At 43.7% G+C, this 26,395-nt stretch overlaps 1 protein-coding gene across 5 annotated transcripts in view; it reads right to left on the reverse strand.

Moving 5' to 3' along the window:
* Nucleotides 1-7,020: 7,020 nt before the first annotated feature.
* Nucleotides 7,021-26,395, reverse strand: part of LOC127584643 (paired box protein Pax-2-like) — a 173,951-nt gene continuing 154,576 nt past the window's right edge. For 3 of the 5 annotated variants that reach the window (XM_052041480.1, XM_052041478.1, XM_052041477.1), the window contains exons 10-11: nucleotides 12,696-12,782; nucleotides 7,021-10,411 (exon numbers count right to left, since the gene is read on the reverse strand). In XM_052041480.1, coding sequence (XP_051897440.1) covers nucleotides 10,290-10,411; nucleotides 12,696-12,782 — 209 coding nt within the window. In that variant the 3' untranslated portion in view covers nucleotides 7,021-10,289. Of the gene's footprint in view, nucleotides 10,431-12,695; nucleotides 12,783-26,395 lie in introns of all 5 variants that reach the window. The other 2 variants (XM_052041481.1, XM_052041479.1) reach the window with 1 other exon arrangement.

The raw sequence follows: 26,395 nt of genomic DNA on the forward strand, positions 1-26,395 counted from the left end.
AAATATTTATTTACATCTATAATCATTATCCTCTTCTTTGGGTTGGACCTGTTTCCCCTCATTCAACTCCTGCAGTTTGAAGTGTCATTCTGGGTTAATGTTCACTATACACTGACAAATCTTATCTATGTCTATACGTGATCACATCATTTTATCAAGTAATCTTATAGATCTATAAGGTTGCTTCTAAACAATGAGCAATGGTGTTATGGCAATTAGATCTATTGTCTAACAGATTAGTAGTAAAATAGGTTTCCAGCTGTTGGGGCACAAGGCCATCTGGAACGTGGGCCTTACCTGGCTTCCCCCTCGTTCACCTTCCATGGACTTGCATCCGTTTTCAGTGGAGGTTTCTGTCTGATTTGCCCCACTGGCGGTGATGTTGGAAGGTGATGAATTGGGGTCAGTGTCAGGCAGGGGCTGTGATCAGATTGCTGTGGTGGTGAGAAGACCATCCTTTGTCTAATAGGAACTTCCTTCTTGATGTTTATTAAACTGACCTGCAAGTGGAAGCCATTGCTTGGGCCACAGTTGTTGTTCAACAACCCAACATGGAACAGACCCCATACTAGTTGTGCTCCATGCTACCTGATTACCAGAGGGATTCCAGACCAACATTAGACCCCATTTGCACATGGAATGGACTTAGTGCTTGTTTCACACAGCTGAAGAATCGCTCAACCCCGTCATGTTGCCCATTTTCTGATGGTGTCCAGGCCCTCAGGAGTGGTCAGCACAAAACCAGCAAATGCTGCAAATACTCAGCAAGTCAGGCTGCATCTGTGGGAAGAGAAACAGTTAATGTTTCAGGTCGGAGACCCTCTGTCAGAACAAAAGAAGGAGACAAAAGAAGCTTATTACACTGCAGGGAGGGTGGGGGAAGGGGGTGTCTCTCACAGGGTAAAACAGGGGTAACTGTGGGGATAAGCTGTAGACAAGGTTTCTGGAATCTAAAATAGGGTTTCAGAGACATTCCCCCTCCCCACAATCCCTGCAGATTAACCAGTTCTTTTTTTTGTCTCCTTCCCAGTTCTAATGAAGGGTGTCCAACCTGAAGCATTGACTCTGTTTCCCTTCCAAAAGATGCGACCTGACCTGCTGATTATTTCCACTATTTACTGCTTTTGCTTTAGATTTCCAGTACCTGCAGTTTATTTTTTAATTTCACCCTCAGAATTGGTCCGTGTTGCTACCAAGTGGATTCAATGAACCCTAACTTCATCCCCTCTTTCTCAAACTGAAAGGCACTGTTTCTCCTGAGTTTCACCATCACCAGGACCCCAGACAGAAGGGGGTCAGTCTCACCCCTCTTCCTCTGGTTGTTCACTATCACTTAAGGTCCAGTTTCTCCTATCCTGAGCGCGTAAATAATTCACAGTGGCATCAGAGGAACAGGAGGGGAATTCTCCCCAGTGTTCTGGCTGAGGGCGAAGAGACATCACCAAAACAGATGATTACATCGTTGGTTGGGAGACCTGGCAAGAAGCAATCTAGGTCATGGTCTGCCAAACAGCAGTGATACCTGTCCTCTGGTATGCTTTGAAGTCATGTACAATTAACTGTAGGCACTTCAATGCACTGTATAAACCCTGCAACATTGTATCCCTAAAAATCCTACAAATTGATTGTCAAACCAATGTCAGTCTCCTCTTCCAGGGCAACATTCAAAGCACTGAGGTGCTGGTTATGGTCACCTAGCTCTGGTGGGTGGGCCACATCATCTGCAAGACCCACATCAAGCTCCTCAAACAAACACACTGTTTTGATTTCCAGGAGGACTCACAAATTCATTCAAAAATGTGCTCCATATTTTGTTGAGAAAATATAACACCCTCATTAACTTGGAATTGGAATTGGTATTGGTTTATTATTGTCACATGTACTGAGGTACAGTGAAAAACTTGTCTTGCATACCGTTCATACAGATCAATTCACTAGACAGTGCATCTAGGCAGTACAAAGTAAAACAATAACAGGATGCAGAGTAAAGAGTCACAGCTACAGAGAAAGTGCAGCACAGGTAGACAATAAGTTACAAGGCCATAATGAGGTAGATTGTGAGGTCAAGAGTCCACCTTATCGTACTAGGGAACTGTTCAATCGTCTTATAACAGCGGGATAGAAGCTGTCCTTAAGCCTTTCAGATTTTTGTATCTTCTGCCTGATGGAAGAGGGGAGAAGAGAGAATGTCCGGGGTGGGTGGGGTCATTGATTATGCTGGCTACTTTACCGAGGCAGTGAGAAATACAGACAGACTCCATGGAGGGAAGGCTGGTTTCCGTGATCTGCTGAGTTGTGTCCACAACTCGCTGCAGTTTCTTGCAGTCAAGGGCAGAGCAGATGCCATACCAAGCCGTGATGCATCCGGATAGGATGCTTTCTGACTTGTAGGTATTGCTGGCCTCTGACCAATCACAATATAGAAGGAGGATCTGGCAACCAGTGGCAAACAACCAAAGGAATCCTGAATACTTCCAAACTACCGTGGGGCCTGTTACTGTGCTGTATAATTCCATGGCTTCTACCCACTTGCTCGTCAAACATCCTGAGCCCAACTGTGGCAGTCTGTTGGCCCCACATCGATCTCTTTAACCTCCTCTGAATCCACAGAACTGGAAGTAAGTTTTCTTTAACCTCCAAGGCACTGCCAGAGAAGAAGGTTGTTGCCTTTCCTACGGTACAATAGGGACCGCACTTCAAAAGTACTTCATTAGCTGTGAAGCACTTAGGGACACACTGAGATTGTGAAAAGTTATATAAATGTAAGTTCTTTCTTATTGCACAACGTATCATTCTGAGAGATTTTGACATATTTGGTGACTCCTCAGCAAGTGAAGGGTTAAATCCTGGATGACCTGAAATACCAATTTTTTTGTCCTGGTGTATGCTTTCTCTTTAGCAGAGTAATGATACCAGTGAGAAGCAGATCAAGGCTGGATTTACAACAGGCGATCTGTAGGTGTGCTGATCCAGTGATTCTCAAGCCTGGCCAGGGAAAGATGTCTTTCAGAATGGCTCAGCTTCAGGGACAGCTGCGGTCTGCTGCCTCTTTCACAATCTTGTCACTGAACGAGACAGGCAGAAGCAGAGCCTTATAAGCTGCAAGGCCAGGCTGCAGATCCCTGTGTTCCTCTGATGCAATGGTCTAAAGAACCATCCAGAGCATTTATCCTTACCCATCCCCTTCTCAGTCTCTTCACTGAACAAGTGCAAGGGTGAAATTATCTGCACCTCCAGTGCTGACATAATGACTCATTTACACCGAAGGAGGCCATTCAGCCTATTGGTTCAATGCCAGCTCCTAACAGAGCAATTCCATCAATCTTATTCCCCTTTCTCTTGTGACCCTGCAACTCATTCTCTCTCACACGTCCACCAACTTCTCCTTTGACTGTTTTGCCACTTACCTACACTCGGGGTAATTCATAGTAGCCAATCAACATACAAGCATGCCGTTAGGATGTGGGAGGAAACCAGACACCCAGTAGAAACCCCATGGGGTCACGTGGAGAATGTGCGAACTCCTCGCAGACAGCAGCTGAGGTCAGGATCGAACCCAGGTGCCTGGAGCTGTGAGGCAGCAGCACTAACTGCAGTGCCACTGTACCACATATTTAATATATAGCACCAGTCCCAACAACCTCCTCTTCCAAAAGTGAAGGGCTGAGGACGTTGAAGCTGCATTATCTTACTTGTGTCCAAACACATCAGCAGTCTTCCTGGGATAGATTCCCATTGCCCTTATTTATTTATTGTAATTTATTCTGGGGATTCTGGAGATGGAGCTTTCATTCCAGTGCCTCTCCCACTCTGTTTCTCCTTCCAGACACTCCATACAGCTGAACCCCTCGGAACTGAGCAAGTTGAGATTGATGAAGATTGATCCCTCAATCTGAATGGCACACTGAGGGTGAGCTATCAGTGCTCACCTTTACTTCACAGCCTGAGTGTAGAGTTTGATGCATTTGGATAGTCGTTCAATACGTGTCAGGCCTCAAACTGTGATAGTTAAAAGGCCTAACGTCTGTCCCAGGCAAAAATGTGGGATGTTGAATATAAGTGGCCTCACCATTTTAGCATCCTCTAAATCCTCCCCCCTCCCAGTAAACAGGTGCATCACATACCAATTGCAAACCCCATGTGTGTTATGTTACTCTTCCAGATGTGGTCTTGCTCTGTGCAGTTGTTGAATCTGCAGCCATGAGGCAGTGATCTCCGTGAATCGACAAGGTTGTAACTTCTGCCTTCTGAAAACTTCCAAGGAAGAATGTAGACTTTATGTCTGGAAGTCTATTTCACTTACAACATGGAACAAAAGTTACTGGGGAAAAGCCTCCGAGATATTTTGAGTTAGAAAAATTATGAGTGGGTCAAGGAGGGATTTAAACTGAAATTGTCTGGCTCAGGTTTAATGTAAACTGGCAGCTTGGTAAAGGAAATGAAGTGCATTAGAGACAGCCAATCAGAGGACTTTAACTTGATCAATTGAGCTGCCTGCTGGGACTATTGATTGCTCAATCTGAATGGTACACACAGGGTGAGGTATCATTGCTTACCTTCACAGGCACCTTGCCTAAGCAAAGAGATTGCTGCATTTGGTATCACATTCTTCTGGCTAACACCATTCCTTACACCCTCCTATTCCAACAGCAAAACCTGAAAAGCAAGTAGTTGCTGAGGATTTTGAGTGCTATTTAAAGGTGCATTATCTGTTACTGTTTGCTTGTTTCCAAACACAGCAGCAGTCTTTCTGGGATAGATTCTCATTACCCTTGCCTGCTCTCATTTATTTATTATCAACATTTATTTTGTGGATTCTGGAAGATATCACATACATCTGCAGAAAGAGAAGCAGAGTAAACACTTGCTGTGTTTCCAGGAGTTGGACTTCATTATAAGAGTGCAGGATTTTTCTGATTATGTTTTTGAACTATGGTCACAGATGTAATGTCAAAACTGCAGCACCCTTTTTAAAACAGCAAGGCCCCACATCCAGCAGTGTGATAAAGACCAGATAACATGCCTTTAATGTTTTGTTGAAAGGTAGTCATTGTCCAGAACTTATACCATGATTGGTATAATGAATACCACAAAAGCAATTGGTTTTCCTGTCTGGATCAGTGAGACAGGAGGGCAGCTAAACCTGAAACTTTGGGACTAATTGCAGTTGTCTTCTTGGCGTTGGCCACCCTTTGCATGGTGAGGTATGGGAGACCTTCTGCATTATGCATCCCAGCAGACTGACAACACCTTTGATTTTACACAAGGACAGGCCAACACACAAAGCATGCTGCAAAAGCTGACAGTTTGTGTGCCAACTATTTCTCCACAGTTTTAAAAGATTGAATAGGTCTGCCAGATTGCCAAGACATTGCATCTGTTGTATCCTGAATACAGATGGACATGGAACTTTGACCAGCATTGCTGCGACCTCTTCCAACTGCCTGGAAGAAACTGGAGGGGAAAAGACAATGTGCTCTGAGAATTATGATGGACACTGTCTACAAACCTGGATTACTTAGCCTATTAAATTGCTGCCTCCTTTGGTTTACACTTCACATTGCTCCTCTAGTCACTCATCCTTGGCTTTCATCTGGACATGAGCATCCACTGAACACGGTCCTCTGTCATCTGCCTGGAGATTGTACCATCAGCTTTGTCTACTGTGTGTGAGGGAAGGGGGAGCATCAGTCTTGTGGCTTGCTCCTCAGCACCGCTCGGCTGCTGTTGTTCAGAGGTGAGTGAATGGGGACTCTGCCTAGGACTCAGCAATGTGATCCACCTGCTCCTGGCAGTCACCATCCCGGGCAGGCATGAAAGGCAAGTGGTCAGGAGAGAGCTGAAACGTAATGTTGGAGGAAACTGAATGAAGCCCCAAAAACCTGGCCTAACTGGGGTGTAACAAGGAACAGGATCTTGGCCACCCACCTGTAGGCAGACAAAATTCTTCTACAAAAGCATCAAATGTTGGAAAGTCATCCACAGAGCTATTTTCACTGCTATTCAGAGCTATTTGGCACAGTGACACAGCTAGTAGAGTTGATGTCTTGCAACACCAAAGGCCAGGGTTCAATCCTGATCTCCGGTGCTGTCTGTATGGAATTTTCATATTCTCGCTATGGCTGAGGGAGTTTCCTCCAGGTGCTCCGGTTTCCTCCCACTGTTAGGCTAATTGGCTGTGAGTTACCCCTAGTGTGTAGGTGAGGGGTAGAATCTAGGGGGAATTGAAGGAAATGTGGGGAGAATAAAATGGGATTATTGCAGGATTAGTGTAAATGGGTGATGGTCATCACAGACACGGTGGGCGAAGGGCCTGTTTCTGTGTTGTATCTATGTCTGTATTAGTACCATTAGCATTCAATACAAGAGGAACCAAATTAATAAAGGCAAAACGCAGGCGAGATATACAAAAAAATTTATTTCTCATGTGCACAAAAAAAATTGAAACAGAATATAACCTTTAATGAGAGCCACATGGGTCAGTTTGTAGACCATTCAATTTGTCTCGAAGAGCAGTAACATCATTGTGCCCCTGCTGTTAGCTTTGCAAAGGGAGAGCCAGTCGATGGGTAGAGTCAAGGTCAGTTGGCATTCCCATGTGCCCAGCTCCTTGACTCCAAACTGCTCCCCTGTGGTGCCCCACTCACCTCTCGCTGAGCTGTGATGACATCTACCAGAACCCCCCCTACCACCCTGAAAACCTTCAACCCCAACCCACCCACTGGAAGTCCAGCAGTTGACTGTTTACTCTCATAAAAACTGAGATTCCTCTGAATGCAATTATTAAATTCTCCCAGGAAGTACATTGGTTTTAAATTTAAAAAACACCTTGTTCTGAGTCCATCTGATTAAAGCTCAAAATCACATGATGTGCATTTTGTACTTAGTGAAACCAGTCAGTTTTGTTTCTCCAAAACATTGCCCCAATTTCTTCCCTTCCCTGTCACCCCTCCTCCCTACCATCCCAGGCTTCCCCACCCCGACCCTCCACCCTACCCCCTCCCCCACCCCACATTGGGTAAGCAAGTGATCACAGCATGCAAGAGTTGATCACAACGATCTCCGCTGGGATTTGTGTCACAAAACATCTAATGGTCATGGATTTTTTTTTAAAAATCAGCTCCAACAGAGACTGAGGCCTTGGTCAGAACACAGGTCCACATCACAACGAACGTGGAATGGCAAATCACAATGAAACAACCTCTGTGATCAAACAGTTTCCAAAACTGGATAATGTCACAACACCCTGTTCATTCTACCAAGCAGATCTGATGTTATATGTACGTGTGTGTGTGTGTGTGTGTGTGTGTGTGTGTGTGTGTGTGTGCGCGCACGTGTGTAATGTGTGTGCATAATGTGTGTGTCTGTGCATAAGTGTCACTGTGAATATACTGTATGTTACATGTGCATTGTAGACATTTGTGTGTACTGTTTGTGTGTATGTGATATGTATATGCGTTGCATGTCTTGTCTATGTGCATGTTATGTGCTTGCAATGTGTGTGTCTGTCTGTGTGCTGTGTATGCTGCAGCTGTTGCATGAATATTGCATGTATTGTGTGTGTGTGTGTAGGTGTGTGTGCGTGTGTGTGTGTGTGTGTGTGTGTGTGTGTGTGTGTGTGTGTGTGTGTGTGTGTGTGTATGTTTCCCAATTAGGAAGGCGAGATTGGATTAGCAGTGTAGCACAACAACAGAAAAAAAAGCACAGCAATTCTTGAAATTTGCATAGTGATGAATCTCTTTGTTTTTAAAAAAAACTTCTTTTTCTCAAAAAACAAAACAAAAACAAAAAAAAAATCCAGTGTGAAAGACTACCTTTCCTCAGCACTGTATGCCCACCAGAGTCAAGGGCCATGCCAGGCTTTATTTGAACTTTGTTGAAAGCACAAATACACTTTAACAGAACAGGTGTTGAGTCATTTTTTTTGTTTTTTTTTCTGTTTTGTCAGTAAATCTACAAGACACTGTTGTGTCAGTGTATTCGCTAATGGATGTAGCTGTGACTTATATATACAAGAGGAATTCCTTCACATTATAAGCAATATCATCCTACAAAGCAGCAATTTTTTTGCAAGTAACAATACAATAAGTAATTGCTGGGATTATTATTTTCCACAGTTCATTCTACTCCGTTCTATTAATATGCATATTGAAGATTCAGCTGCATATTTATCATATAAATTCCAAATCTGTTAAGAAGTAGGTACCTATAATACTGATTTACAATCAATGCATACACGTCCTGTAAATAAAAACCTAACAATAACCAAGTCTTTGGCAAATGTTGCAATAAAACTTACATTCACTTTTTAATCAGTTGTTTAAGAGAGCAGTACCAAATAGGTTGTTCCTCACCATGCATTATTTGTGTGTCTCTTTCTTGACTGTTCCCTCCCTGACCCTGCCTCTGATTGCCTGTCATCAGGACCAACCTCTCCACTTGTCCCCTCTTTTCAAAACTGCACCTTAGGGTGAGTTGGCTCCCTGTTTAAATGTGATTTTGTGATCAGATCAGGAAAGAGACATACAAAAGTGCCAGGGAGCATGGCAGTGACGATTGTGCATTGTCTGATAATTTTCTTAAAAAGGTGTTTGTGGTTCGGACAATGGGGAGGGCGAGGTTAGGGGAGGGAAGAGAACTCTTCCACGACAGTTCAGCAGCTGACCCCTGGTGATACTGACTAGATTACGCATGTGTGCCACCAACCTTTGTCCGACTTGCCTGCAGGTACAAAGTGGTCAGGGCTGCAGAACGAAGCCACCTCCAGAATGTAGCCTTCTCCTGTTGTGCTCACATCAACAGCGTTTGCAGAGAAGATGGGCTAATCAATACTATCACTGTTAGTATGTCATAATCTGCAGAGTTTGGTAAATAATCTCCACCCAACACTCCACCCTGGTTAGAGCCATTCCAATTTAACCTTGATCCTAATCCTGTTGTACATGGGAGCTCTGTTTCCTGGCAGGTGGTCACAAGACAGAGTTCACTGTAACCGCCATAATTAGCTATTTTGCAATATCTATCTACAGGCTTCATTAATATCTTTCACCACTGGAGTGCAGTAAACGTAAACTCAAAATACAAGCCAATTAAGTGCCTATTTGACCCTCTTTTTTTTCTCTCATAAAGGAAAGTATTTTTACAATATCCTGCAGAGGCTGGTGTTGCTCACCAACTCTGTGCCCATTGCAGCCGTGTAAGTGGTACAATCGGATAGCTAGTGCAAAAAAAGTACAAAGAAACAACAGCTATTTTGTGGCCTTCCTTTCCGCTCTTCTGAGATCCTCTGACTGAAGTTGACAAACTGCATTTCTGTCTTCATTCTAAACCTTCTGTCACCAAATTCTGAAGTAAGACACAACCAACTTTATTGAGAGTTGTTGCATGCTGGTGCATCAGGGTTTGAACAGTTAAACGTGGACTTGGTGCTGCTCATTGGTAGCACTTACTGCTTTCAGTAGTTTCCTGAAAAGAATGTATGTCATAGGAAAGAAATGTCTAGCAAATCGCCGTGAACTGAATACTCCACGGAGCTTGGCGAGTACAGTCTTAGGGCAAGGGTTGCGAGGGAGCCACAGAAGCCACAAGGAGACGGCATACATACCAGCCAGAGTCTTCTCTGACCCTGGCAGGTGGGCAGGGGACAGACAGGGAGGGGCAAGGGGCAGGAGGTGGGGATACTCCCTCCATCCGTAGCGACCGGAGTCAGCACCGAGCCAGTTTTGAGATGTGCTGTCTTGTAAACACGATGCAGCAGGGAAGGAGTCCGCTTGTTTAACCTCCCGATTCTCGCGTTGCCTTTGACTTTCCAGACACGGTCTCCATGTAAACAACAGACGGCCTTTCGTTGTTGCTTTCTTTTATTGAGTGAATATATATTTGGAATCATTGAAATCACCAAGTCAAACATTGGGGGAAGGGTGGGGAGGTATGAGTCTGTCCAAATGCTGAGTCACTGAAGCACTGATGCAGTTTTTTTTAATGTGTTTTTAAATCAATCCATTCATTAAGATATACATACATATATATATAAATGAGATATTTTGTTTCCTTTTCTTTATTTTTTTCTGTCCAGTCTATAAGGAATCAATGGGACTGACATGGAAAATAAAGCCAAGAGTCTAAATATACCAATGGCAGCACATGTTGAAGGATAAACGCTTGTGGCCAGAGTCGGGGACTCCCACGTTGACCAATTTGGACGCTCAATTGCCTGTCCTTCAATCGCACTCACAGATTAACAGTTTAATTTTCTAGTTTTCCACTTCTTCATCCACTATCGAAATTGATCAGACTGGTACAATGTGGAGCCCAAGAGCTTCATCTTGCAGTTTCATGTGGTTGCCATAGAAACTAGTGGCGGTCGTAGGCAGTGGCAGCAGTGGGGGGTGCAGCACCCCTGGATGCGGCACTATAATAATAAGGGGAACCTGAAAGTTAACACAGGAGAAGATGGACCAGTTGGAAGGACATATATAGTTTATCAACAAACAGTGCACACCCAGGAGAAGGGAGGTCGTATCTGGTTATTAACGGAGTCTGTCAGCTCTCAGTTTACATCTGTCTTGGCATCCGCTATCAATAAAAAGGGCCAGAGCAATTTTTATTTCCTGAATGGGCCCAAGGTTTTAACCTTGCTTGTTCCAGTGGAATAGGTGGCTTTTGGGGTCAGGTGAAGAATGATGCACCAGGTTTATAGAGCAGGCTGTAGGGACTTGAGGGTCTTTTCCTGCCTTGGCATATTCAGCACCTCTGACTACTTATTCTCAATGCTGGTCTGAGGAAATTCAGAGCAAGAGATGGACTGTAATATCTCTCCACAGTGAACTTCTGGGGGTGGTGTACCTGATGGAAATGTGGCAGCTGGCCATGGTAGGGGTGAGGGTAGATGGACAGCCAACCAGCTCAGAGCTATGCCCAGCAATCCCAAAGTGACATTCCAGATGCTTCAATAATGGCTCAATTTCCATACAGTTGCAATTGTTTAATAATGTTTATTAATCCTCTGCAGCCCATGAGTTTATGTCAACATCCCTTTTGAGTGGCAAGCCAGCAATTTGCATTTACGCAGCACCAAATGGTGAGACAAAGCTTCCCAAATGCTGCAGACATGATTAGACACTGAGTTGGATAATTTGGCTTCAGGGATGAGGTTGGTTTTAAGGGGGATTGTAAAGGAGGGAAGAGGGTAAAGAAAGGTTTAGAGACAGAATTCTAGGGCAGCTGAAGGCAGCCACAGTAAAACAGTAGAAACCAAACATGGTTCTCGGGGAGCAGCAGAGCAGTTGGAGATTACAGAGGGGGGAAGGGGCAAGGACACTGAAGGATCTGAAAAGGGATGGGAATTTTAAAAGCAAGTGTTTTAGCATTGGAGGGATATGCTGGATGTAATTTTGTTTAGGTGACCACTTTGTCTGGGTATTTCAGGGTCTGGTGTCAGTGATACCAAGCTCACAGCTGCTATCAGTGAGGTTTACTCTACCGGAGCAAAGAGGAATAAGTGCCATTGTGCTTGTAGCTCACAAAGATGAAAGGATCTTTGAGTAGACCTGGTTAGGTAGAGGGTTAGGTGCTATCATTTTACCTCCGGGATCGGGGTTTAAATCCCACCCAGACCAGTAGACAAAGGTTTCTCTGTCTGCTCACTTCAGGGGTCTTATGTGAAACAACTTAGAGCTTTTACAACCTGCTTTCTACCTGGTGTGAGTGCAGAACACAATACTGAGTCTAAGTTGGTGCTTTCACAAAGACAATGTAAGTTACAAAATGATGCAGCTGCTCTTTTAAGATTAGGGACGATATTAGAGGGAATTTTACTTATGTGGTGTCCATGAGGTAACAAATATTCAGCAAGCTCTGGACATCACCAATAGAAAAGTTTCCATTCCTGAGAATTCATACAAGAAGTAGTATTAGTAGCAAAATAGAGCTTGCATTGCCTGTATTTATAATTTCACAATCATTCAGATTTTAAATTATTGAGTAACATTGTACCTAATTTTAAGGTAAAGTGGAAACAATAAAAAAAATTAAAGTCCAACTCACACTGGCAATGTGACTCACCAATAAAATGATTTGTCCAGCTATCACTGGTTGGGTTGGGTTTTGTAGTATGAATGTAAACTGCCTGTCTATTCAACTGTGGGGATCATCACACTTCACTAAGCCATGTGCATGCATGCACACACACATAAATACACACACACACACACACACACACACACACACACACACACACACACACACACACACACACAAACACACACTATTAACAGGGTCACAGGGTTGTAGGAATCCTGGATTATTGTAGCAACTCAGAGTATTACATAAGTATTCCTCACCATCCATCCCCAAAGCCACAGTGCCTGAGATCATATAACTCAGCAAGCCAAGGCCTGAAGCTGCGACTTGTTTGATACCACCCTACATTCTGCAGTGTTCCCATTTACTGATCCATCAAGTGATATTCAAATGCAATTTCATGCAGGAATTCAAAAAGATCTTTAAATTTCCAATGTGCTTGTACAAAGGTGAATCAAATTTCAATGATATGAAATTAAAGCAGTAATATTCTCAGTGCAAATATCTACCATTTCAAAATAAAATTGTTTGTTCACTCAGTTTCAGACAGTAAAATATTATTTAAACCCAAAGAGGCATTAAGTGTGTGGCTGTAGTAACACAGAAATACTCACTTAGTAATCCTGGGTTAGTGAAACGCCAGGCTTCATTGTAGGTCGTGTACTGTGGATGAGTGTAAGGATTTCCCGAAAATTCACTGCCTGGGGGAGGAAGTACAAGAGACAATGCTTAAGACAATGGTATGCTGAGAACAATCTGATGGCCTTCATTTGTTTTGGATCAGCTGCATGCTCCTAGTTAAATCATTCACATTGTGTGCACTGTTGTGGTTTACTGCGATATCGAATTACTATTAGAAATATTCTTAAATCAAAGAGGCAGTGCAATGAAAACTAGTATTAAATTTGTGTACAGAGGGAGTGGTTTGATAACGCTTAAAATAGTAAATATACACTGAAGAGACAAAGTGATGAAGATTAACACTGTGTATACACCAAAGGGTTAGTGTGACAATGATGAACATCTCATATGTAAAATGAAAGCACAGTGACATAGAGATGAATTCTATACAGGTCAAGTAAAGGAATGGTGTGATGAAAATGGGCTTTGTAGTTGGATACTGAAAAATCAAGAAAGCAAAGGCAGAAAGCCAGAAGCAGAGCAGAAATGAACTCAATGACCTGTAAATTTAAATCAGGAATCTGGAAAACTTGAAGAGTGAAAAGCCTTTGGAATAATATGCCAGGCAGGGTTGTAGAACCAGGAACATTAATTTATTAATGGGAAAGTAATTGGCTTTGAATGTCCATGGAAAACATTCCAAGCAATGAGTTTGGACTGATGCCTCCCAGTGCTTTCCAGTACTGGACTCGATGTCGAAAGTGCAGAAGTGGGAGAGGCTCTTAAAGCACCAATGATTTCTGTATAATTTGGAGAGGTCACTCAGGTATGCTGGCCAGATCAGAAGGTCTGGTGTGGCTTGGCCTTTTCCAAGCCTCGGTAACGGAGTTGGATTTAAAACTTGGTGAACTTGTGAGCAGAAGGGAGGAACTTCCTGTGTCTTTCCTGAAACACATGGAACCAGATTGTGCTGGCTGACAACTGGCAATTCTATCTCTCTGTGCCTCAGGAAGGCTCAGAGTCTACATACGTTCAGCCCGGTGTAGAGGCCTGAGACCTGATGATGAGAGATGACAGTGCACCCAGGTCTCACCTCTCCCACAGAGAAAAAAAAAGGCTGAGAGCAGGTCATATTTTATATTTTAGTTTATTTTAAGATGATTAATTATTTTTTAACTTTTTAATGCATCTTAATTAATTGTTTTAATTATTTTGGAATTTTTATTTATAGTTATCAAACATCTCTGACAATCCGAGCTGTCGAAGGCCACCAGAACAGTCTGTGGCGAAGATTCGGGACCTGCCATCTGAGGTCTTCCAGCCGCTCAGAACCTGCTCCGCCTCCACCTGTTGGGTGGGAGGGGCCAGCTTGTTCCGGCCTCTGCATCCAGAAAACATCAATGTGGGCGGCTCACGGAGGGGGTGGCAAATTTGGTGGTGAACCTGAGTGGGACAATTTGGAAGTTTCTGTGGACAAAGTTACTCTGAGGGGCACTGTGCTGAACATTGTAACACAATATAGGGACAAAGAAACCACTGTGAGGGAGAGTAGTTACTGCAAAAAGTGACGCAGATTAACGTTTACAGTAAGCAGTCAAATTAACACTTCAACACAACGGGAAACAGAATAAAGAGTAAACACAGAAGGAATGATGATGATCACATAGTTACATCATTGCAAAGAATCTGCAGCAGAGAAACTGGTCTTGGAGTCACAGCATCACAGAGTCAGTCACGAGATTTGGATTGGGGGTGTGGGGAGGAGATGAACACGAGGGTGATGAACATGAAGGGGACATGGGATGGCAGCAGGTGGATGACTGCTGATGTGGGGAGAGACATCTGAGGAGTCATGGATGAGCCACTTGGGCTGCCCACTGTGTCTTGGCCAATGGCCAAACAGGGCAGTGTAGAAACACCTGTACGTTGCACTCTTTTTCTGAAATTTTATTGCATTGAAGCCAATATGGTGCAACTTTTACAGATTTCAGCCCACCAATCGAGGGCAAAATTGAAACCTTCGACCCACTGAAGCAATGCTGCCTTCAATCCTACGCTTATCATAATTTATTCTTTCCATATTTTCCAGCAACTTCCAGATTCAACCACTCACTTACACAATAGGGGCCATTTACAGTAACCAATTAACCTACCATCCTGCACGTCTTTGTGATGTGAAGGAAACTGGAGCATCCGGAGGAAACCCACAAGGAGAGCATACAATCTCCACACAGGCAGCACCGGAGGTCAGGAATGAACCTGGGTCGCTGGAGCTGTGAGGCAGTCACTCCACCTGTTGAACCACAGTGCTGCCCGGCAGGTGTATCCTGGCTGCATACCTTCTCCTACTGCTCTATCTCATCCCGCCATCGCAATGATTGGTGCCTTTACTCCCCAACACGTTTCCCTCACTTCCTCTTAAATGATTCTATACTGCTCATCTTAAATACTCCCTGTGGCATCAACAGCTACTCATTAGATTAAGAATTTATTCATGTATTCACAACTCCACAAATTTAACTTATAGAAAGTACAAGAAGAGATGCAAACAAAGACTGATGTTGTCCCTTGGCACAAAGGAAACATTGTGCAAGAGGGAAAAGACACTGAGGGGAATGTGATGTGACGTGGTAGAGAGGCAATGGATGGACTGGAAGAGGAGGTGAAGAACATTTCAATTTTACCCTCGATTGGTGGACTGAAATCTGTAAAAGTTGCACAAAATTGGCTTCAATGCAATAAAATTTCAGAAAAAGAGTGCAACGTACAGGCGTTTCTACACTGCCCTGTTTGGCCGTTGGCCAAGACACAGTGGGCAGCCCAAGTGGCTCATCCATGACTCCTCAGATGTCTCTCCCCACATCAGCAGTCATCCACCTGCTGCCATCCCATGTCCCCTTCATGTTCATCACCCTCGTGTTCATCCCCTCCCCACACCCCCAATCCAAATCTCCTCCCCAGCTGGGCGGCACAAGTGGCTCATCTAGTAGAGCTGCTACCTCACAGCTCCAATGATCCAGGTTCAGTCCTGCCTTCCGGTGATGTCTGTAGAGAGTTTGCACAATCTCCCCGTGACTGCAGGGGTTTCCTCCAGGTCTTCCATTCTCCTCCCAAAGACTTATGGGTTGGTAGGTTAAATGGCCACTGTAACTTGTCCCCAGTATTTGGGTGTGTGGTAGACTCTGAGGCAAAGCTGATGGGAACGAAGAGGTTGGGGATGGGGGAGATTATCAGGGAACAGAAGGAGAGCTGGGGAGGAGATTTGGATTGGGGGTGTGGGGAGGTGATGAACACGAGGGTGATGAACATGAAGGGGACATGGGATGGCAGCAGGTGGATGACTGCTGGTATGGGGAGAGACATCTGAGGAGTCATGGAGGGCACTGGAGCTGAGGCAGTGTGGGCAATCACTGAATAGATAAGGTTAACATCTCCTGGGAGGATCTTCACTGCTGGATTCTCCAACAGACCCTCTAATTAACACAGGGCTATGCATTGATCCTTTAGTTATAGAGTCATAGAGTTATAAAGCAATACGGCACAGATACAGGTCCCTCGGCCCAATCAGTCCATGCTAACCACCGTGCCCACCCAGCTAGTCCCAATTTCCTGCATTCGGCCCATATCCCTCCAAGCCCCGCCCCTCTGTGTACCTGTCCAAGTGCTTCTTCAATGATACTATAGTACCTGCCTCAACCACTTCCTCTGGCAGCTCGTTCCATATACTCACCACCCTCTCAGGTCCCTTTTAAATCTCCTCCCTCTCACCCCCTAGTTTTGGACTCCCCTACCCTGGGGAAAAGACTGTTACCATCCACCTTATCTATGCATCTCATAATTTTAAACATTTCTATAAGGTCGCCTACGTTCCAAGGAATAAAGACTTAGTCTGTCCAACCACTCCCTATAACTCAGGCTCTCTAGTCCTAGCGACATCCTTGTGAATCTTTTCTGTACTCTTTCCAGTTTAACTGGGCCTTTCCTATAACAGGGCGAAGAGCTGTTTCTACACTCCAGCCCCACACTGCTTATTAACTATATACGAATGGGGGGAAATATGCAATTAATGCTGATCCCTGTGCATGACCAACAACCTCTGTGTATATGTTCAGCCAAAGCATAGTGGATAGACATAGTGCCGTTCACAGGAGGACACAATATTAAGTATTAAATCCTATCTGGTAATGAGGTTGCAAATAAAATTCTTAAGCATTTTGCATAAAAAAGTCATGCACTGCTTCAAAGGATTCCATATCATAATATCATACTGGATGGTTGAAGGAAACTTGTCCCATTGAGTCTGTTCTGGCTCTTCCATGGGCCTGTCCCATTCAATTGTCCACTCCCCAGGGTACTGACGTTTTTCGAATATACCCCCAATTTCCTGTCAAAACTTCACTGTGCTTCGTGCAGTAGTCTGTGCATCATTTCTCCTAAACTTCTTCTCTGTCTGTTGTGCCAAATAATTTACACCTGTCCTGGTTTCAGGTTCTGCCACAATTTTCACTTCCACATCAAAGCACTGCACCAACACCCAGTGGAGATGGAAGCTCACGCTGAATCAATCACAACCTAAGTCGGGAATGCTAACCAAACACACAGTAGAATGGAGAACATAAGAATGTAAGAACCAGGAGCAATAGTAGGTCATCTGGTCCTTCAAGCTTGCCCCACTGTAAATCAGTATCATGGATGATCTACCTCAGGACAAATATTCCAGCATTATTCCCTTATCTCTTCACTTCTCCAATATCTAGAAATCTATCGATCTCTGTTTTGGAAGAAATCAATTCTTAAACTCCACAGCCTTCTAGTGTAAAGAATTCCCAAGATTTTACATGAAGAATTTTCTCTTCAGTCCCAAACGGCTAACCACATGTTCTTAGACAGTGGCCCCAAATCAAGACTCATTAGTCTGGAGAAGGACCCCCCTGCATCCAGACTGTCAAACCCTGTTGTCAGGGCAGTCTCCCCAGCACTGAAGCCCTTGTTATACAGTTGGCTGCACTGGTCAGGCCACATCGTTCACACAACCTGATATCGGTCTCCAGAAACAGGCACTCTTTTCCAAGCTCTCTCACTTGAAGAGATTACAAGGTGGTCAGAGGAAAGGATACAAGTTGTGCTCAAAGCATTGTTGAAAAAGATGCAACATCCTCCACTGACACTTGGGAACATCTGGCCCAAGACTGCTCAAGGTCGGAGGTGTCACTGTGAAACTTGAGTTGTCAGACACCTCGAGTCTCATCTATGGACAGTCTATAGTTCCCACATTGGATTCAGCAGTCACTTCACAGTCCACTAAACTGGAGTGGAAGCATCATCCTTGATCCCCAGGGACGACCCAAAAGAAGGAGTGGAGGAGGTTATTGCAGCCTCGTGGGTGCCTGGACATTCACAGTGGTCTCATGACTGATTTGACTCAATGAAGATAACAGCATATGTGGCAAAACTAGGACATCCAAAGCATTAGTTGGCCTTAGTTTAATTACAGACTACAAAATCTATCCCATGAACAAAGCATGTATGGTGAATGTTTAATTACAGCTGTGCATTTGTTTTACCAAATGACACTCCTGCTGTGGATTGCAATATTAGGTTTGGTTATTCAGAAATATTGAAGTTGTGTTTGTAATTTTCCAAGTGGAAATTGTGGACACAAATATGGCAACACTCCGTCAGAATGTTCCAACCAATGAGATCTTTGTTTGGAAAGTCTTCAACGCTGACAGTCTTAGAATTAAAACTGCAGACAAGAATGTACATTCTGATGGAAGATCACTGACCTAAATCATTGACTGCTTCTCCCTCCACAGATGCTGCCTGCCCTGCTGTGTAACCCAGCAGTTTCTGTTTTATTTCAAATTTCCAGCATTTACAGTACATTTTTTTTTGTGAAAAAGAATATGTTCACTTAAATACATCTAGTGTTGACACATTTAAAATGGAACAATCTTTAAATTGGGCTGGATGAGTCCAGTGCACAGGATGGTGAATCACAAGGTTCATGAAATCCAGTCTCATCAAGCTAATAGGACCTTCAGCCAATGTTTGTTTAACACACAGACCTTCCTGCAGCAATTGATTGGCATGCCAATGTGAGCTCTGGGGCAGAAAGAGAGCTTGTGACTCATGACCAAGACTGTGATTTAAGTATTTACAGACCTTCCTTCTACTCTCTGACCCTGAAATGCTTCTCTTGAACCTGAACAACAGGTTAAGTAGAGGGAACCAGATATGCTCCAAAGCTCTTCCACAGCACTCTGCAATGTTTATCGATGACTTGGGAAAGTGTGCATTAGATAATGAGCTCTGGGTGAGCTGTAACTGGAAGGAACTATCTCATCTCATTTTAGATAGTAATCAAACATGGTCAATTGCTCCTCAACACTGGATTTTTTCCAAATATTTATCCTCTGCTAGTGTCAACAAATCCTTTGTCACTCTCTCAATGGAGTCCCTTCTTTATCTTGACACAACTCCCCCCATCTTCTCAGTTACACTACTCAACACCTCTCCTCTCTCTTTTCTATCTCCCCCTTTTCTCTCTCTGTCCTCACACACACATATACACACACACGTGTACACACACACGTGTACACACATACATTAATACACACACACATACACATATACACACACACACTCACATAAACACACACATACCCACACACACTCTCACACTCACACACACAGACACACACTCACACACACACACATTCTCTGCCTTCCTCTGTTCTCTCCCTCTTCTCATTTACAAGCATTACAACATCAATTGTATTTGCTTGTAGAGTTATCCAGAATGTCTTCAAAGCTAACAATGTTTGGAGAATTTTAAAATAAGTAAGGTTTTCTCAAATGAGTTGATCATCACCGATTCTGATGATAATCGATGTTTGTATTGATTATTTTTTGAAGTTAAAGGTTTTCCCTTTCTCCAAACCTTTCAGACTTAATACACACCTCCAGTTCTTACTTAAATGAAGTGCTTACATCTTCAGAACTCATGCTATCAATATCTTAAGGTTGTGGGTCATTTCTTCCTTAAACTTTCTTTTCAATAAAGAGATCTTATTCAATAGCACATCACAATGATCCAAGGTGGAGCTTTGCTTTACTTCCAGCCTTGTTGCCACATTTATACTGTGATTATATTTTTGCATCAGCTGTCATTTGTATCCCTTTGTTCACTTGTCTGGTGAAGTGCAATAGGACTGCAGTGGAAGTCTCTGCATCCAGCTCTCCAGGGAGAACCCCACTACTGGGTAACCATAACTGTGGAAGATGCCTGTGTGAGTTTTGTTAGTGTGGTGAGACCACTGCATGGCGACTACCACACTGACCTGGCAGCAGAATGCAATGGCGATGCTGTAGTGAAGAGATAACCTGAGGAGATAAGTACTGATGGCTTGTTTGCACCCACAAAACGTGGAGTTTCAGTCCAGATATTGAGGTCTAGGCTACTTTCAATTACTCCCCACATTCCCTTCAACTCCACTCACATTCTACCTCTCATCTACACATGAGAGATAATTTACAGCGGCCAATTAACCTCCCAACCTGCATGTCTTTGGGATGTGGGAAGAAACTGGAGCGCCCAGGGGAAACCCGTGGGAACACCACACAGGCAGCACCAGAGGTCAGGATTACATTTGGCTCACTGGAGTTAATGAGACAACAGCACCGTCACCTGTACCACTGTACCCCCCCCCCCCCCACCCCTCCAAAGACTCCCCATGGCTTCCTTTATTTCCTGGTGTTTCAGAGGTTCAGGAATGCCTCGCAATGCCTGGAGTACAGAAATAGCAAGATGGGGGAGCCCGGGGAGTGGGTAGGGAGGGAGGGCAGTGCTCCTACTCTCCCTTCTACACTTAAGAATAAGGAGCATATCCAGGCTTACTCTGTCCAATCATCCCCGACTGTGAGTTTCTGAAGCCGTGCAGTAATGTCCCCACGTAAACCTGAAGTACAGTGTCAGGTGGATGATATCTCTCGGTGTTGTAACATTGTTTGTAGCAGCTTCCAGACCTGTTCTGCCGGAGCCACTAAAATAAACAGCCAGTTGGAGCTCCTTTGTCTTGGCAATGTTGTTGAACACTTCACACAGTGGAACCCAGATACAACACTGCCAACAAGGCTGTGAGACGGCAAAGGCTCAGACTATAGGAAGTGAGACTGACAGCACCAGATCTAAAGGGCAGACCTTGATGTAAGCAAGTAGAAGATTATACTTGTGAAAAATGGCGTATCAGACTCAGATTGTATATATTGCAAGATTAAGCAGCTATGTCAAGGCATAGGAACAATTCAGTATATAATTGGAGTAAATGCAGATCTTTTGCCACACCAATGCCCGTAGCAAGGATGAGCGACAACGAATGGAGCATAGCCATTCATGAGTGGAGGCAAACTTTTGTTATCATAGAAAGAAGGTTGGATACCTATACAATTCTCCTTCATTCATTAGAATCTGATAGGACAACTGATGTCTCGTTCAGATGTTACCACATTGAAGTATTGTGTTAGCCACTGGAACCCACTACCCTCAGAAATTTTCAAGAACTATGATTTTGGTACCTGCAGTCGAAATTAATTGGGGATTATCCCACTGAGATGAAGAACTCGTCACAGTGCTGTAACGTTGGGATGTTCCCAGACTGTGTGATCGATCAGTTCATCTGTGGGCTTGCAGATGAGTACATTCAGATTAAGATTTTTAATACACAGGAGCTGACATTCAATAAGGCATGTAAGAATGGAACTGTGTAGAAGAACACCAGGGGTTTTGTGCAGATGTACATTTGCGTGGTGTATGTAACCTTCTTCATACGGCCTACGTCAAGTAAATACCAAAGGTGGGAAAACCCTGGTATCATTGTCATCGCAACCATTCAGCTGAACTGTGTCCACTCAGCGCAGTCCATCGTACCAACAATAACAAAGTTGAACACATAGTATGAGTTTGCAAAAGCAGACAGTGTACAATAAGTACAGACAGCATCAGCCCACAGGTATCCAATGGCATGGAAGTGAATCGATGAAGCAATCACTGAGGGATAATCTACAAAATTCTGAGATGAATGGTGATGGCGAGGAATGGAGCATTCTATTTGGAACAAAAAGAGTAACAACCTCAGGATCACCATCACAGTAAGTGGCCAAAATCTGAAAGGAAATACAAGTGTAGCTGCAAATTGCTTGGTTATAGACTAAGGCACATTGCGTCAAGGTTCAGCAAGAGCCCGATAATCAGCAGCTACATGGTGCTGCGTACACACTGGATGAAATGCTGAAGATACGGTGAAAGACTTGTCTTGCATCCCGTTCCGTACAGATCAATTCATTGCACAGTGAATTGAGGTAGTACAAGGGAAAACAATAACAGAAGGCAGAGTAAAGTGTCACAGCTACAGAGAAAGTGCAGTGCAGGTGGACAATAAGGTGCAAGGTCATAACAAGGTAAGAAGATTTAAAAGAATTAGTGATTTTTAGAGACATAGAATTTAGATTTAAAAGAGTAGAACCGTTATAGCAGAAGTAATGAGTGGATCTGTAGAGAGCAGCTTGCAATGAGTGGCCACGCTCCGGTGCCTTCCCATTTCATTCTTTCCACTTTGCCATCAATTCCTCCAGATTCCGCTACCTTCCTACACAGGGGGCAACTTACAGTGGCTAATTCACCTACCAGCCAGCCCCTCTTTGGGATGTGGGAGGAAACTGAAGAACCCGGGGGAAACCCATACAGTCACACGAAGAATTCTTCACAGACAGCAACCAAGGTCAGAACTGAACCCAGGTCTCTAGAGCTGTGAGGCAGCAGCTCTGCTGGTGATACCACAGTGACACTATTTTTTTTACTATACCTAAAATGTCAATATATTTGTTGACATACTGATCAGGGACAAGGAACATCATAAATATACAACATGAAGGCTCACTAGGAACAAATCAGAATCACATTCACCTAACCACACTGCACCTAACCACACTGCAGCACCAACCATCCTGTGCAGCGGCATGGTAAGAATATATAACCTGGGTGAGAGCTCAGAGTTCCTATCCATCCTTCCAGCTCATCCATCAGTGCTTTCTGCACAAACACTCGCTATCAGCTTGAATTTCAAAGTTTAAAAATCTTTTCCTTCTTTCCCACTCCACTTGGTGGAGGTGAAGTAGAGGGCTGGGTGACACCAGTTAGTCCTGGTTCCAAGGTCTGGCAAGGCTGTCTGTCTCTGTGGTGATGATGTGGTCACCCTGAACAGAGCAGTGGGCACTGGTCAGTACAAAAAATGTTTGTCCACAGAGCTGGGAGAGGCAATGCTTTTTTGAAAGCATGGGTATACCCAGGTCAATGGGCACCAGGTTAATGAAAGTACTTGACTTTGAAAACTCATTGAAGCTAGAGACACAAAAGACCACAGATGCTGGAATCTGGAGCAAAAGCAAACTGCTGGAGGAACTCAGTGGGTCAGGCAGCATCTGCAGAGGGAAATGGACAGTTGACGTTTCAGGTTGAGACTCTTTATCCAGATGACAAAGTTACCAAATGCGGTAAAATATTCCTCCAAGATCTTGCAGCTGTCCTTGACCTGAGGGTTCAGTGCATTCCTCATTATCTGTAATCAGAACCATATTCTGATGGCCACAGCAACTGAGGAAGTGCACCTGAGAGTGCTGGAAGAGGTTTTCCAGTTGTTCCTCAGAAGTGGAGCAAGTGTGCTTTCCTGCAAAAACCCGTTGTGTGTCAAGCCTAAAGGCGGATGAAAATGGACTGCGGTCTGTCAATGACAAGATGGCAGAAACACTCAAATGGCCACAGAGTGGTAAATGGCACAGAGTTCAAGCCTTCATGGGAATGCTGCAACATTGTGCCTGGTTCCTGCCAGGTCAGTGTGATCACCTCTTCACCAGTTATTGCAGACGGATGAGTCCTGGCCTTCAGAAGAACAGCAACAGAAGGCAAACGATAAGCGTAAGGTGAGCCTTGGCACTGAGTCATTCCTGGTCCACTGTGACAGGGAAAGGGCACAGAGAACTCCCCGCGATGCTTCCAGTGGTGTTGGAGCTGTCTTCACTCATCTTATGGATGCAGGTCATGAACAGCCCACTTGGTTCTTGCACTTTGACAATAAGCAAGAAGAATTATGCACAAATCGACAAGGGGACAAGAGCTCTCATCTTCCTGCTGGGATGGCCCTTCACCCTTGAGACAGACCATAAGTCCTCACTGGCCATTTTTGGACTGAAGTCAGCCCTTTACACAATACCAGCATCAGGACTACAACGATGGGCATTTTACTCTCACAGGATGACAGTGTTATTGGATTTACCCTTTAAAACAGCATACCGCTTCTGATTCCCTCTCAGGGCTCCCATATGAAGAAGCCCCGGTGAATTTTGAAAGTAAAATTTTGTGCTGCCAGCTGTTGCTGACAGTCTCCCAGTCACAGCTGAAGAAACTGCACAAACTACTCACAAAGACGCTGTTCCAAGGCTCTAGTCTGACTGTGAGGAATGAACCTGGTGTTGGTAACAGGATGATGGGCTGTTTTCACAGAAGAGCAGCAAAGTTCTTAAAGGAGAGCAAGAGAGTTGTCACTTGTGCCCTAGTTGATAATTATTGGTTAATTAATATCACTATAAATAAGAATAAACATAAAGGATCATATTTATAGAGTGTCATCATGGCCTCAGAACATTTGAAAGTGCCTTCCACTGAATGGAGAACTTTTGTCCTGTGACATCAGAGGTTACAGCAGCCAACTCATGAATCGGAGTGGCAATGTAATAAAGACAAGGCGATCTGTTGTGGTGATGATAATTGATGGATAAATATTGAACAGAACACTAAAAAAAACTCCTTGGCTCTTCTTTAAAGAATGTGATGGGATATTTTACACTGCCCTGGGAAACCAGTTCATCACCTTATCTGAAAGATGCACCACTGTGCACACAGCACTCAGAGAACACCACCTAGAACATTGTGCTCAGGTTTCCAGACAAGGATGAACCCACCATCTCCTGATTTGGAAATGAGCTTCTTAACATCTGAGTCATGGTTGCCATAATTACTCACAAAGGGATTAGATGGGAACGAGGATCAAACGATCTATTCCTGCTTCTGTTTCTTACGCAAGTGGCCACACATATTTTATTCATTTTTTTGGGATCAGGACATCATTGTCAAAGCCAGTATTTATTGTCCATCTCTAAATGCCTTGAGAAGGTGGTGGTCAGTTTCTTCAGAAATAGCAAATTGCAAAAGCCTTGGAACAACCTAAGACGAGGAAAGACACTATATAATTTTGTTAGTTCGTTGATCCTTAAAGCCCATTCTCTCACTATTCCCCCAAAGGTTAATCCTGAAATCCCACAATGTTGAGTTTAATTGACAGCTTTACATGGAAAATGTTATAAAAGGCAGTTTGAAACTTCAGTAACAGCATGTCATAGGTCTTATCAGAGCCTAAGTGCCAGTACCCTTGGGTCATGTTCTACGAAAGTGCTCTAACTTTTAAGAGTAAAGTTTGATTCACACTTCTGCTCAAGTATATTTTGAAAATAACAAATATAAAATTTTTGATGAACCATTCTACAAGCAAGCTGAATCAGAAGTAATTGCACATTTATCTGCTTGCATTACAATTTATTCTTCGATGTATATAAGCATAGTGACCTTGTATAATTTTATTTACAGTTGAAAATGAGGGTTTTCACAAAAATTTTGGTAAAGGTGTCAAGTCCAGTGTCTATGAAGAACCTAATTATAAATTACTGAACATGAACCGACACTTTCAGAGTTTCATTGTTGTTAATTTATCAGGTTTAAAACATATAAAAAGTTTCAAAATAGTTTTCCTTCTTTGTCTAATTATTGCAGCTTAATTTTTTTTAAATTTTTAAAAAATTTTATTTACAGCATGGTAACAGGCCCTTCCGGCCCAACGAGTCCGCGCCGCCCACTTTAAACCCCAAGTTAATCTACCCGTACGTCTTTAGAATGTGGGAGGAAACCGGAGCACCCGGCGGAAACCCACGCAGACACGGGAGAACGTGCAAACTCCTTCCAGACAGCGACGGGAATCGAGCCCCGATCGCTGGCGCCGTAATAGCGTCGCGCTAACCGCTACGCTACCGCGCCGCCCATGTGAGGAGTCTCCTTGTAACACTGCAGGTGAAGGCAAATGATGGAAACGCACCATGCTGATGAATTTAATGTAGGACACAGCCAGTTCAGGGATAATAATGGAATCCAGCAGGCTCTTGTTAAAACCAGCGTCAAGGCAAGATTATACCGATAACATGCAAGAAAAGACACCATCTTACTGCAAACTCCCTGGAAAATTTTTAAAGATTAGTCGCAGTATTCTTTCAATTTAATGAAAATGGGTAAAGAAAGATGGAAAGGAAGGATAACATTTCAACAGACATTGATGTGACAAATCCGTAGAATCTTATACCACTAATTAATGAGTCACCAATTTCAAATCATCACCAAAAATTTGTTTAGGAGGATATTTTTTGGAAGATTGGGATGGATTGCCCAATCAAGGTAGTGGCAGAAACAGTATCCTTAGTAGATTTTTAAGAAATCAAACATTCCATGAATATAAGGAAAGAGTGGGGAGGGGGATAAGACCCTGCACAACTTGGAGAGATCAAGTAGTTTCCTCGGTGCTGTACACTTCTCTGG

Source organism: Pristis pectinata, chromosome 30 (genome assembly GCF_009764475.1).
Source record: "Pristis pectinata isolate sPriPec2 chromosome 30, sPriPec2.1.pri, whole genome shotgun sequence".
NCBI classification, from domain to species: Eukaryota; Metazoa; Chordata; class Chondrichthyes; order Rhinopristiformes; family Pristidae; genus Pristis; species Pristis pectinata.